A 12,302-nucleotide genomic window follows, 5' to 3' on the forward strand; every position below is an offset into this window, starting at 1 on the left:
ACTTTCAATACGATTTCACACCCATTACAAAGTCATATGCTTATTTATAAAATAAAGGACTGCAATGTTATGATGTAGTTTTTGCAGTTACTGTGGTTTTGGCAACTTGAAGTTAGTCTTTAATTTAGTTAGTTGCACCGGAGGAATACTCTAAAATAATGGAAATTTACTTTTTCCTTAATTCAAAAAATTCTGTTGGACAGTAAATTAAAATACAGTTATTGTAGCTTTAAATTTACATGAAGTCTTATTTCTGAAGATATTTATGTTAAAAAAAAAGTATTTACATGTGTAAAACCAACAACAAACAGGGTGATTGCTGCATATTTGAGGTCTGAAAACTTTCAACTGGTGACATTTAAACATTAAATCTTAGTGTTGAACAGCCAAATAAATTAGATGTGGAAGTCTCTTTCATTTGCTGGCAGTTCAATGTCAAATTAATTTGAATGATTAAACATTCTTGGTGTGTGTTTGGTGTTCTAATAGCTGCAGTTCCAGCAGAATAAAAGAGATTTGGCAGCAGATTAGACTCAAGTATAGAACATCTAGTCTAAGGAGCTCGGAAAGAAAAGCATCTAGACTTCTTTTAGGTCCAGACACTTTTCTTTCTGAACCTTCACAGACATATAGAAAGTGAACTTTTCTGCATGAACTTTGTGGCTTTTGAGTTTAGTTGCATTACACTTGAACTGCTGCCTACTGCCTAACAAAAATATTTTATTTTTTCTTTATCTCATCTGAACTTTGCGTTTTGCATTTGGGTCATGTTTCTTGCTGCAAACTATGACAGCACCTTTGTACTTGCCCTGCCCCCAGAGATAACTGGGTAACAGTTGAGATTCTTCTTGTGCAACAGATCCAGACTTGCTTGTTTTCTGCAGAGTCACCGCGCAAAGTAAGTAAACCTGATAAACTACCTAAAACTCCAAAGTAAACTGTATAAAAATTATTTTGTCATTGTCAAATAGTTCATTATTTGACAATGACAAATTTCTATGAGCGCTGTGTTAACATGTGTGCTTTGAATCAACAAACAGTGTCAAGCTGAAACTGGTTTTGGTGCGTTTGCTCTGCTGCTGTGCTACTACTCATCCTTTCATATTTGCCACTTCAGTTGGTCCTTGTGCATTTTAGTAAGTTTGTAGTCTTACTGATAGCACTGTCTTATATGCTTTATATTATGGTTATGAGTGCAGTCGGTCCTATTTGATGCTTAAATGGTGTATGAATAGTTTAGCATTAAATATTTTACTATTTTGGATTGAATTATTTTCACAGTGGTACTTTGTGTTGGGTATACACCCTCTAAAAAACACAGAAACTACAAATAGATTTAAATTTGAAGTAAACTTGCTTTAATAGGAAGGTAAACAAACTTCCTTCTTTTCTTCATTCTTCAGCTGTAAATAAGCAGAGATGGCAGAGCTGATGGAAAATGAGGTAGTGAGGGCTTTCAGTACATATGCAGTTATTGTTGTTGTGAAGATGCTACTGATGGGGCCAATGACTGGATACTACCGCTTCACCAGAGGGGTGAGTTCAAATGCCAGCATGTTCTACATTTTGGGTATTTCTCTGTAAGATTAGCTTAGTTGCTTTTTTGTCCTGGTTTTATAAAACTGCAAGTTCAGAATTTACAAGAGTCATGTTGGTTTAAGAAAAATAAAGAATTACATAACTAAAGAATAAAGAAATGCATAACTGCTCCCGAACCATCCTCACTTCTCAGTGTTGATCCTTTCAACCTGATATATTATTGTGATAAGTCCTGGTAGAAACAAACACTTGTATTCTCTATTTTTTAAAGTCTTTCTCTAATGAAGAGGATGTAGCCAGAAAGTCTGCAGAGGAAAAGAAGAAGCTGCTGAAAACTCACCCAGATGTAGAACGAGTTCGAAGGTGAGATAATCTGGCCCTAAAATTCAAATACTACAGAATCCTGATGTGTCTTTAGAACACAGGTGTCGAACTCCAGGACTCGAGGGCCAGTATCCTGCAGGTTTTAGATGTGTCCTTGATCCATCACAGCTGATTTACATGGCTAAATGACCTCCTCAACATGTCTTGAAGTTCTCCAGAGGTAATGAACTAATCAGGACACCAGCCCTCGAGGCCTGGAGTTCGACGCCCCTGCTTTAGAACAACGGTTGATCTAAAGAAGTTAAGAAAATATCATGTTTGTTTGTTTGGGGTTTTTTTTTTGGGGGGGGGGGTTGTTTTAGGGTTTTAGGGCGTGTTTGATATTCTTTGGACAGACACTACCAAAAAACATAAATGTGTATAATAAATTGTGTAAATTAGTCGTGCCTACTGTTACTAATAATGTGGCCATCGCAGTTTCTAAACCTCTGTTTGTTTTGTCCTCTAGGTGTCACCAGAATGACCTGGAGAACATTATTCCCTTCGTGATTGTCGGCCTCCTTTATGCTCTGACTGGACCCGAGCTTTCTGTCGCTCTTCTTCACTTTCGCATTTTCGCTGGCGCTCGGATCTTCCACACCATTGCCTACATTGGCGCTCTGCCTCAGCCGAGCAGGGCTCTGTCCTGGGTCGTGGGCATGCTGGTCACCTTCTCAATGGCTTACAGAGTGCTCAACACAGTTCTTTTCCTGTAGAAAACATGCCATAGAGCTGACTTTCTTAAAGACATATGCATGTGTTTACTTTTCTCTTGCTGCATCAATCTGTGAGCTTGACAAATAAACATTCTTTGCATAACCTTTTGTTTGTTGGAAATGAACAAAATGTGTGTGGGTTTTCTTAAGGTACTGAAGAATAGGGCTGGGTATCATCACTGATTCCTATAACTGATTTACAAGGTCCCGATTTGATTCGATTTCTGATTCAATTTAATTCACTTTTGACTCAGTCAGAAATATTATAATTATGATCATTTATCTGCACATATCCATATTTTTATATCTATGTATAAAAACAAAGCTTGACTGCGTTCGAGCTGTCTTGTGGGGGGGGGGGGGGGGGGGTTACAGTACTTGTGTTTACATGTTTTTGTGGAATCTTTTTACATACTATCATTTACTGTTTTAGCTGTTTGGCGGTTGTTGATATAGTTTTGTGTGGCAGACATGTGGTCTCCGGCCTGCTGCAGAGGCGGGGTGAACAGGTGTGCCTGGCGAGGTGATTAACTTTTGCAGTGACATTCGACGAGGCAGTGGTGTGTGCGTGATGGCTGAACGGGAGTGTCTGTGTCCCATGCCAGTGTGCTGAAACCACAGTTGGATTATTGTAACAATAAAAGCGCTGTCACCACATGGACCGTGTTGTGCGTCCTTGGGAGGGTCCGAGATCACATTGGTTCCAAAATCCAACATTCCCGCCTCCCTCCATTGTGGATGTTGCTGCATTGCAACAGTGCTTTGCTGATGTGTTCTACCCCCTACCCGGCCGTACGTCTCTCATGGAGCACCATTTTGATATGCAGCCTGGTGTGATGGTGCATTCATGGCCCTACAGGCTGCCTGAACATAAAAGACAAGTAGTTCAGTGGGAATAGAGCGAAATGCTGAAGTTGTGAGTAATAGACGAGTTGCACAGTGCGTGGTGTAGGCCCATTGTTCTGGTCGTGAAGGAGGATGGTTCTATACTGTTCTGTGTCGATTATCACAAGGTGAACGAGGTGTCACGTTTTGATGCGTACCCAATGCCCAGGGTCGATGAGCCGCTGGACGAGTTGGGCACTGCTCGCTTTTTCACGACACTAGATTTGATCAGTGGCTACTGGCAGATTCCCTTGTCTGCAGTCCAAGGAAAAAACGGCCTTCTCCACTCTTTACAGTTTGTACCAATTCGTTACACTTTCGTTCGGCTTGTTCGGGGCCCCTGCCACCTTCTAGCGTTTCATGGACCGGGTGCTGCGGCCATATGCTGCCGCCTACCTAGATGATGTAATCATCTACAGTGACATGTGGGCGGAGCATGTGTGGTGGGTGGCTGCGATCCTGGAGTCTCTGAGGCAGGCAGGGCTCACGGCCAACCTCAAGAAGTGTGCAGTTGGACGTATAGTATTTGGGGTACCATTTGGGGTGCCCAAGCTGGCCGGCTACTGTTGCCGGTTTGTGTTGAGGACCTCACCAACCCCTTAACTGATTTCACCCGGAAAGGTGCCCCGGACCTGGTCCAGTGGACGAAGCAGTGCCAATGCGGCGTTTGTGCAGGTAAAATGGACTCTCTGTGGGGAGCCGCTGCTGTTCACGCCTAACTTCTCCCTTCCTTTTCTCCTGCAGACAGTTGCCTCGAACAGAGGACCGGGGGCGGGGGGTCTCTGGCCTGCTGCTGAGGATGGGTGGCACAGTGAGCTCCCAGGGTGGCGTGGAGGCCGGGTGAACAGGTGTGCCTGGCGAGTGTTGTGCGTTCTTGGGAGGGGTCCGACGTCACATTTCGTGAGCTTTAACCTGAAATTTTGGCATTCCTGGCAATATACATTTATATTTTAAGAAACTGATTTGAATAGGGAAATCAATTTTTTAAACCCACCCCTACTGAAGAAGTGTTAAGACAGAAGTGCAACTTTTTAAGTGTGCCACACTGTCTTTGAATCATATCAAAGTGAATATGTTAAAAGTGTTGACAGGTAATTCATGTGTTTTAAAATAACACAGCTTTCTAATTCTCTGTGTGATGTATGAGCTGTACTGTGCTACAATAGCAGGGTGAAAGTAGATTACAAAACAATAGAATGCATTCCAAAGATTTGTATCAAATTGACCCTTGGACTGGCTTGTGCTGGTAAATTCAAAGAGAACTTGCTATTATGCTGCACTGAGCTATGAACTAAGTACTTTCTACTGTTTGTACTTTTAACTCTCAGTAAAGTAGAAGTAAATATACTGACCATGCTTTCGTTTTACTACAATTTTAATATAAAGAAAAATACTGTGGGAGTAAGTACAAATTACTAATGCTTCAGATACCTTTTGCATCATGAAAAACACAGAAACTAAACAAAATGACCTAGTAAGCGTCTAAAAGTTTCCTCCAGACTAAGTTGGTGGTGGTCTGAATTGATGGAGGTATCATGTGACGCAGAACGGGAATTTTTCCTTCTCCTGTCCTTAAGATGTGAGTACTCTCAGACTAAGTACTCTCTTCCTTTCAAAAAGAGTCAGTGCAAAGCTTACTATCCTCCTACTCCACTTTAGTGACTGTCAAGAGGCTGCCAGAGAACAGTGGTTAGAGTTAAACATGATGGATGAGTGGAAAGGACTGCTACACTGTCTGCTGTTCTGTGAGAAAATAGCTAAATTAAATTTAGATTAAATGAACATGTCATATGCTGGCCATGTGAAGCAGGCAAGAGAGGACCCAAACGCAGACTCAAGGAGGCAAAACATAAACTCAAAAGGCAGCTTTATTGCTGAACATCAGGAAATACAAAACTAAATTTGGAATGTACATGAAAAACAGGCAGGAAGGCAGAACACAGGGCAGGGAATGACGGGCCTGAGACATGAGCACCGAGAGGGGGAGACGCAGGATGAGAAATAGACAAACCAGCAATGAACAAGGAAGACGCAGGGCTTAAATACACAAGTAGAAAAAAAAGAGGATGGGGAACAGGTGAGAATACAGCCGGGACGAATCTGACATGACGAGACACGAGGACGCAAAACTCAATACACTGGCTGTCAAAGTAAAATAAAAAATGCGCGACAGAGACGCAGACTAAAAATAACATGGAACTGAGGAAAGGTACATTAACAATACATAAAGACTAGAAATCAGAAGGTGGTAAACAACGTAGGGAGCTGGAAATACAGACACCCCCCCCCCCCCCCCCCAAACTGAACAAATAAATAAAATAAAAAAAATTCATGTATTAAGCAGTTAGATTATTAAACCTCTTTACTATCATTAATAACACAAGAATAAAATTTCGTGTTGTCACTGATTGACAATTCAATAAATGTGAATGTAAAGAAAAACAATGCAATCATTTGCAGAACTACTAAACTGACAAAATGTTGCATTTTAAGAAAACGATTGGCTTTTTTTACCTTTTATGGCAATAACATGTCTCACAAAATTTGGGAATGGGGCAACAAAGGGTTTAAAATTAATTGGTAGTCAAAATAAACATTTTGCAACGAATTAGGTTAACTGACAACAGGTCAGTAGCATGAATAAGACAAGATCATCTAAGAGAGATTCAGACTATAGGCAGACATTCACCAGTTCATCAAAATGTCAATTTTGACAAGATACATCACATAGCAGCTCTTTTCTATATTATCTATGCTTCATATCATAAAATATAAAATCATTCAAACACATAATTGTCACTTTTCTTTAAAAATAATAAATAAACTAAATTCTCCTTTATTAAAACTGTTTCCTCTTCCAGAAATCCTTTGGTAGTGATATCGTTTTAGTAACCTTGATATATTTACCTTTATTTCTCTTCTACTGTAAATTCTCAAAACGACCGTTTTGGTCTGTATAAGCATTCCTTTCAGTAAAGCAGGTTTCTGTGTATTGGTCTAATCACCTATTCACTGCCCACATTATAAATTTAAATCACTAAGATTATGTAACTGTCATTTTACACAGTTTAATTTGTAAAAATGCCGCATGAACATAGCTGCTGTGATTTTCAGCAGAGTTGGAACTGTGCTGATTTATTCATAGTGTGTACTGAACATTTCATCCAGACTTTGAATAGCATCTTCTTTAGTGTGTGTGTTCCACTCGCTGGGAATCTCACCATGTCCTGTAAATTTTAAAGCATAGTAGTCTTCAAGTTCCTCCTGAAATTGCCACACAAACCATTTCCAGTACTTCAGCTTAGACTCATCTGAGGTTATGCTCCAGTTTGCATATGGTGGTCCAGCACTCCGATACTGTTTAAAAGGAATTCGTTTTGTTGTATTTTTTCCAGCATAAAAATTTCCATCACTTGCAACCTTTGTCGTGCAGAACTCAATACACATTTCCTCACTGTTATGATACTGTGCGCCCTTAACTGCTAAAGATCGATGAAAGGGGACACTGTGGTCTTCAGGACTGTGATCTTTAACAGTGTTGGTACAAACAGCTGCACAGAACGGGCAGGTTTCCCAGCAGCAGTTACACAGCTGATCAATGAGGATTTCATCAGGTCTAAGTCTGAATTCCTTCATCTTATCCAAGGAAAGCTGATTCAGCTCCTCTTTGATGGATATAAGACCTTTCTCAATCTCTTCTTTAAGAAATTCGAAATTGTTTATGTCCATGAAGTTTTGACAAGAGATAGATTCAAGAGTCAGTTTATCTTTAAGGAAACTGGAAAATTCCTTTGCCCACATGTCGATGTCTCCTCTTTGTGTTTTGACGTTATTTGTTGCATCAAATAAAGCTTGATAGGCAAACTCATGCATGTTACCTGCATTTTTCCCGAGTATTTTGAGTGCTTTACTTTTGTGTTCTCCTGACATATGTTCATTTACTTTCTCTTCAATAAAAGCCTCGACTTGCTTCCTCGGATTTTGGATGTAGTTGATGAAAGCATCAAAGTCCTCGTTCTCTGCAAGTGACTTCAACAAATGTTTCTCTAAGTTCAGTCTGTTCCCATTGAATGCTGGGAAAGTGCACCTCATCTCTCCAGCGAGATCAATGGCAGTCTTGTTACAAACAGCCTCAACAATAGAAACCTTCAGTTTTTCACAGATCATTTCTCCAAACACAACAGCAGATGAGTTTCCTTTGCAGAAGCTGCTGAAAATGTTGTAGTATTGTGGTTTTTTACTCTCCAGGTAAGTGTGTGCATCATTGCTTGTTTTGAATTTTTTGTGAGACTGTGAAAGCCAAATGGCTGCCCTGTCAAACACATACAGTAAGAGATCAACGGTGAACTCCTTTTTGAAATCATATTTCTTGTTTGATTTGAACTCTGTCACTTTCTCCAGAACATTTTTGGCCGCTTCTTGTAAGTAAGTTGGACTGTAGCCTCTTGTTGTTACAGGTTTGCTCTTGATTATATCAAGTGATTGTTTTTCAACATTTCTTATGAGGGCTCTGATTAATTGTTTATCTTCAAATCGAAAAGATTCTTTTGTAGCACAATCTTCAAAAAATTGAAGTAGTTTTTTGACTTTCATTTTCTCTTTTGTGTCTTGCTGCTTGCTGAACAAAATATATTCAGAATAATCACCAACGTTGGATATGGTTTTGTATTTGCCGTTGCTTTTGCAGCTAATTATAAGATCCCATTCAAAACCAAGGTTATTAAGAATGTTTGCTTCATCGTCTTCCAGATTAATGTCCTCAATGGGTTGTGTATCTGCAGTTAATTTTTTAACCCAATCACTCCAAAAACTGTTAAACTGTTTTTGAAGTTCCTCTTCATCTTTTGCGTTGTGTGTTAACTGATGAGCGAGCTCTTTGCTCTTTAGCAGCAGTTTGCTCTCAAAGTCTTTTTTCTTATCATCCAGCTTTTTACACGCTTTCTTCTGCTGAATAATTTCATCCAGTTTTTTTATCGCTCCTCTCACCAGATCCTCTTGGAACTCCTTTATTTTGTTTTCAAATTGGCCTCTCCACTGAACCAGTATTTCTTTGTCTCCATCATCCTCAAAGTATGTCACCAAGTCATTTTTAATTGCTTCATATGATTTGCTCATCTCTTTAAAAAGATCACTGCGTTCAACTTTCTCAAGTTCTCCATTTTCAATTCTGGTGTGAAGCTGGTTTTCAATAGTCAGCATGTTGCTCCTCAGGGCCCAGGTCCAGTTCCCATATTCGACCTCAAGTTTTCTGTAAATTGCAATTTCTAATGTGTTTTTGAAGCTGAAAACAAAGTGTTCGTTCATCAGGGCTTTCCACAAGTCATGAATTTTGATTTTGAAATGTGAGAGAGTGATCCCAGTGGACTGTTTAGCCTTAGACAGGATGATGTTCTTCAGCTCTTGGATGCTCTCGCTGTAGCCTGGATTTGGAGGAGCCATCGGTGGACTTCCCTCCCATAACTGAGCAAAGTATTTCACATCTGTTTGCACATCAAAGGCAATGACGTCACTGAAGCACTCAGCATCACATGATTCCTCTTTAGCAGCTAGCTGAGCCATCTGGTCCAGTTTTTCTTGCAGGCGTCTTTTCCCATCCATGTTTTTCTCAGCAGCTGCGATATCTGTCACATTCTGGTGAACAAACACACAACTCGGAGAAAGTTTAACTTTCTTCATCCTCATGAAAGCCTGAACAACAATCTGCAGGACATCCTGCATGTCAGCTGGATTCTCACCAAAGATGTTGATCAGTGTCATGTTTCCCAGACCAACGGTAAATGTTGCTAATTCATTGTCGTGATGAAGAGTATCATTACTTTCCAGCTCAAGAGCTCGCAGTCCTTCAGTGTCCACCACTAGAAAATAGTCAAACTGGAAGTCTTTCTTGATTTCCTCTGACACTTTGACCAGCTGCATGAAGGCACCTTTGGTGCACCTGCCTGCACTCACTGCAAACTGCAATCCAAACATGGCATTCAGCATTGTTGACTTTCCACTGCTTTGTACGCCCAAAACTGACAACACAAAAACTCTCTGGTCGCCTAGTTTCTTGATAACTTCATCTAAAAGACTGGAGATCCATGTTAGAGGCACATGACCTGCATCACCATCCATCAGCTCCACTGGGTGTCCTGAAATCATCAGATCTGCAGCCAGTTCAGGGTATTTAGACCAGTCAGTGTGTTTACTCTCTGCTTGTACTGCTCTGTGGGCTTCATAGATCTGTCCCATTTCTCTGAAGATGTGTTCCAGGCCAAAGGTTGCAGACTGCAGTGTTTTGGAGATTTCTTCAAGCTCTGTTTGTTTGCTTGTTAACAGATCAGATTTGTCGTGTTTCTTTTTCAGAGTCAAGAGCTCAGTCCACTTTTCATCATAGCTTTGAAGAATCAAAGAAAGATCATCTGTGGATAGGGCATCTGTTAAGATCTGAGTCCATTTCAGGAAGTACTCCTTCTGTTTTGATGTCTCTTTTGATGACAAGAGGCTTTCTGTGAATGACTTCATCAGTTCACTACATGAAGCTTGGCACTGATTTTGTCTTATTTGCATCAGTTGCTGCTGTTTCTGACTTTTTTCCTGCTCGGTGTTTCCTTTAAGTTTATACAGCTCTTTATTTATTCTGCACCACTCATGCCACAGGTCGCCTTGACAAGGTAGAAATGTAACTTTGATCTTTGAAATTTCCATCCCTTGAAGTATATTAACTGTTTTCATTGCAGCTGATTTCCCTTTTTGACAGACTTCATCATCTTCATCCACTGTGACTCCAAAGACCTCAGCCAAGGATTCAAGCTGGAAGGATGTGTGAGGTTCATGTAAAATCTTTATGATAATTCCTTTCAGTTCTTCAGAAACATCTGACTGGCTTCTGTCTTTCAGACCCATTTTGTATCTTCTCTTTTTCACTTGGAGAGCACCACAATCATTATCAGCAATGAGAATAATCAAAGGATTTGGTGACTTGAAAAGGTCTTGGATTACTGTGGTACTTTTCTGGCCTTTTTCCAGAGTTGGCACAAGAACAACAGTGACTGATGATTTTTCTGTCAGTATCTCACGCTGTTTTTCAAATGACAGAGCATCACCATGAAGATTACAAAAGGCAATGCAGTCAGTGAAGGAGTCATTGGGTTTTCCAGCAGGGCAGTACCAGGCAATCTCTGCCACACCATCCATCAGCAGGCGACATTTGGTGCTACCTGGACAATTTCTATGGAAGAAGGTGCTGTGACGGTCATTGATCAAAGTGTTCATGAGCTGAGATTTTGACACTGGAAGTGAACCCAGGCGGAAGAATGACACCATGGGTGTCTCGGCTTTGCAGATGGGCATTGTCTTCATGGTCATGGCATGTGAATTATCCTTGATTTGAGTTTTCTTCCATGTTTTTTGTATCTGCCTGAATGTCCACAAAGGACATTCAATATCCTTTGTGACTGGGTCAGCAACAAGCAAAGGTAAGGCGTACTGACACTGGGATAGCTTTGTAACCAGGTTCTGCTTCAGAAAACTGTCTGAGCAGTGAAATACTGCCATCTGAACATCCATTGGATGCAAATGAAACTGTTTTGATTCATCAGAGTCTACACTTTCACTAAATAGTGCATCAAAGTCATCATCATCTGTGTCTTCACTGTCAGACATTTGCACAGACTGTGAATGGCCCACAGCAGGATTGTCTTGTCTTACAGGAATGTATCTGGCTCTATAGTCTAACATCAACAACCTGTGAAGAAAAGCAAGAGCTAAATCTTTCTCAGATGTGTCATGGCCCTGTTTCACAGGAGGGCCTATTTTAAGAAAGTCTGCTGTTGACATCTTCTGCTGATGTTTGTCTTGAAGGTTGAGTCTTCTGAGTAGTATTTCATCTTCTCGTTGACTGTGTTTCATTGTGTAGTTTTCTTCAGAAACATCTAATAAATCCTGTAGATAAATCAGTGTTTGTATTTACTGTTTGTAAAGAACAATAAATAGCTTCTTGAAGACTTTGTACAATGAATGTGAGTTTCTGACCTTATTCTTGTTTCCACTCTTATTCATTCTGAGGGTACCTGCAGAATAGCAACGATTTAACAGATTAGCAGAGATACACCTTTCTATTCAATTCTGTTTTATTCATACAGCACCAACAAATGACTCAAGGTTGTTTATATTGTAAGGTAAGGTAATGGGTGAAAAAGGTGACTGAAGAAAAAAAAAAGTCAGTACATCATGGGAATCCCCCAGCAGCCTAAGGGGCTAATGGAGCATTCAGGGTCACCTGATCCAGCCCTAACGGTATCTTTTATCAAAAAGGAAAGTTTTGAGTCTAATCTGAAAAGTAGAAATAGTGTCTGTCTCACAAATCTAAACTGGAAGCTGTTCCACAGAAGGCTGTGTCTTCAGCCTGAGAGCTGAAGACACAGCCTTTTTTTTCTTTTCTTTTTTTAGTACTGCTTGGACGTTTGTATATACTGTACTGTGCAAAGATCTTGAGCCACATTAATTTCTTTCCATTTTGCTAGGAAAATGGAAATAGTTGCAACAATTTAGTGAAACAAGGATGAAAATGCCAGAGAATTTATAAGGACACACAGCACACCATTGGAAGATAAGTTTAGACTCACTTTGTTGGTGGAAAAATATTATTATTTGCCTCTTAAACTGTGTTATCTTTGGCATTTTTTGAATGAAAATAAAACAAATATGAACAATTGATGAGTTTTTGCAAAAAGCTGCTAGTAACATTTACAAAAAAATATTTTCTATATTGTCTGTTATGTGCAGATACCGCTCTGGTTCATCCTGTGAGTTAGGTGG

At 40.0% G+C, this 12,302-nt stretch overlaps 2 protein-coding genes across 3 annotated transcripts; one reads left to right on the top strand and one right to left on the bottom strand.

Annotated features, from left to right (window-relative positions):
* Positions 1–819: 819 nt before the first annotated feature.
* Positions 820–2,721, top strand: mgst1.2 (microsomal glutathione S-transferase 1.2). Of its 2 annotated transcripts, XM_026163730.2 has the most exons (5): positions 825–898; positions 1,041–1,136; positions 1,404–1,536; positions 1,811–1,902; positions 2,372–2,721. In XM_026163730.2, exons 3-5 carry the CDS (start codon positions 1,420–1,422, stop codon positions 2,616–2,618), a joined length of 456 nt encoding a protein of 151 aa, XP_026019515.1. In that variant the 5' UTR covers positions 825–898; positions 1,041–1,136; positions 1,404–1,419; the 3' UTR covers positions 2,619–2,721. The 2 variants fall into 2 exon arrangements, with proteins under 2 accessions (XP_026019513.1, XP_026019515.1); XM_026163728.2 differs by lacking the exon at positions 1,041–1,136 and having other exon boundaries at positions 820–898.
* Positions 2,722–6,480: 3,759 nt separating this feature from the next.
* Positions 6,481–11,481, bottom strand: LOC113017609 (interferon-induced very large GTPase 1-like). The gene has a single exon (XM_080300428.1). It carries the CDS (start codon positions 11,391–11,393, stop codon positions 6,639–6,641), a length of 4,755 nt encoding a protein of 1,584 aa, XP_080156554.1. The 5' UTR covers positions 11,394–11,481; the 3' UTR covers positions 6,481–6,638.
* Positions 11,482–12,302: the final 821 nt, after the last annotated feature.

This window comes from Astatotilapia calliptera, chromosome 4, assembly GCF_964374335.1.
Source record: "Astatotilapia calliptera chromosome 4, fAstCal68.1, whole genome shotgun sequence".
In the NCBI taxonomy this organism is placed as follows: Eukaryota; Metazoa; Chordata; class Actinopteri; order Cichliformes; family Cichlidae; genus Astatotilapia; species Astatotilapia calliptera.

Excerpts from the sequence above, each read along its gene's own strand:
- mgst1.2 (XM_026163728.2), top strand. The coding sequence starts at position 1,420 with ATGGCAGAGCTGATGGAAAATGAGGTAGTGAGGGCTTTCAGTACATAT. Across the intron at positions 1,537-1,810 it reads ACTACCGCTTCACCAGAGGG|TCTTTCTCTAATGAAGAGGA; the intron begins GTGAGTTCAAAT and ends TATTTTTTAAAG. Across the intron at positions 1,903-2,371 it reads GATGTAGAACGAGTTCGAAG|GTGTCACCAGAATGACCTGG; the intron begins GTGAGATAATCT and ends TTTGTCCTCTAG.
- LOC113017609 (XM_080300428.1), bottom strand. The coding sequence starts at position 11,393 with ATGAAACACAGTCAACGAGAAGATGAAATACTACTCAGAAGACTCAAC.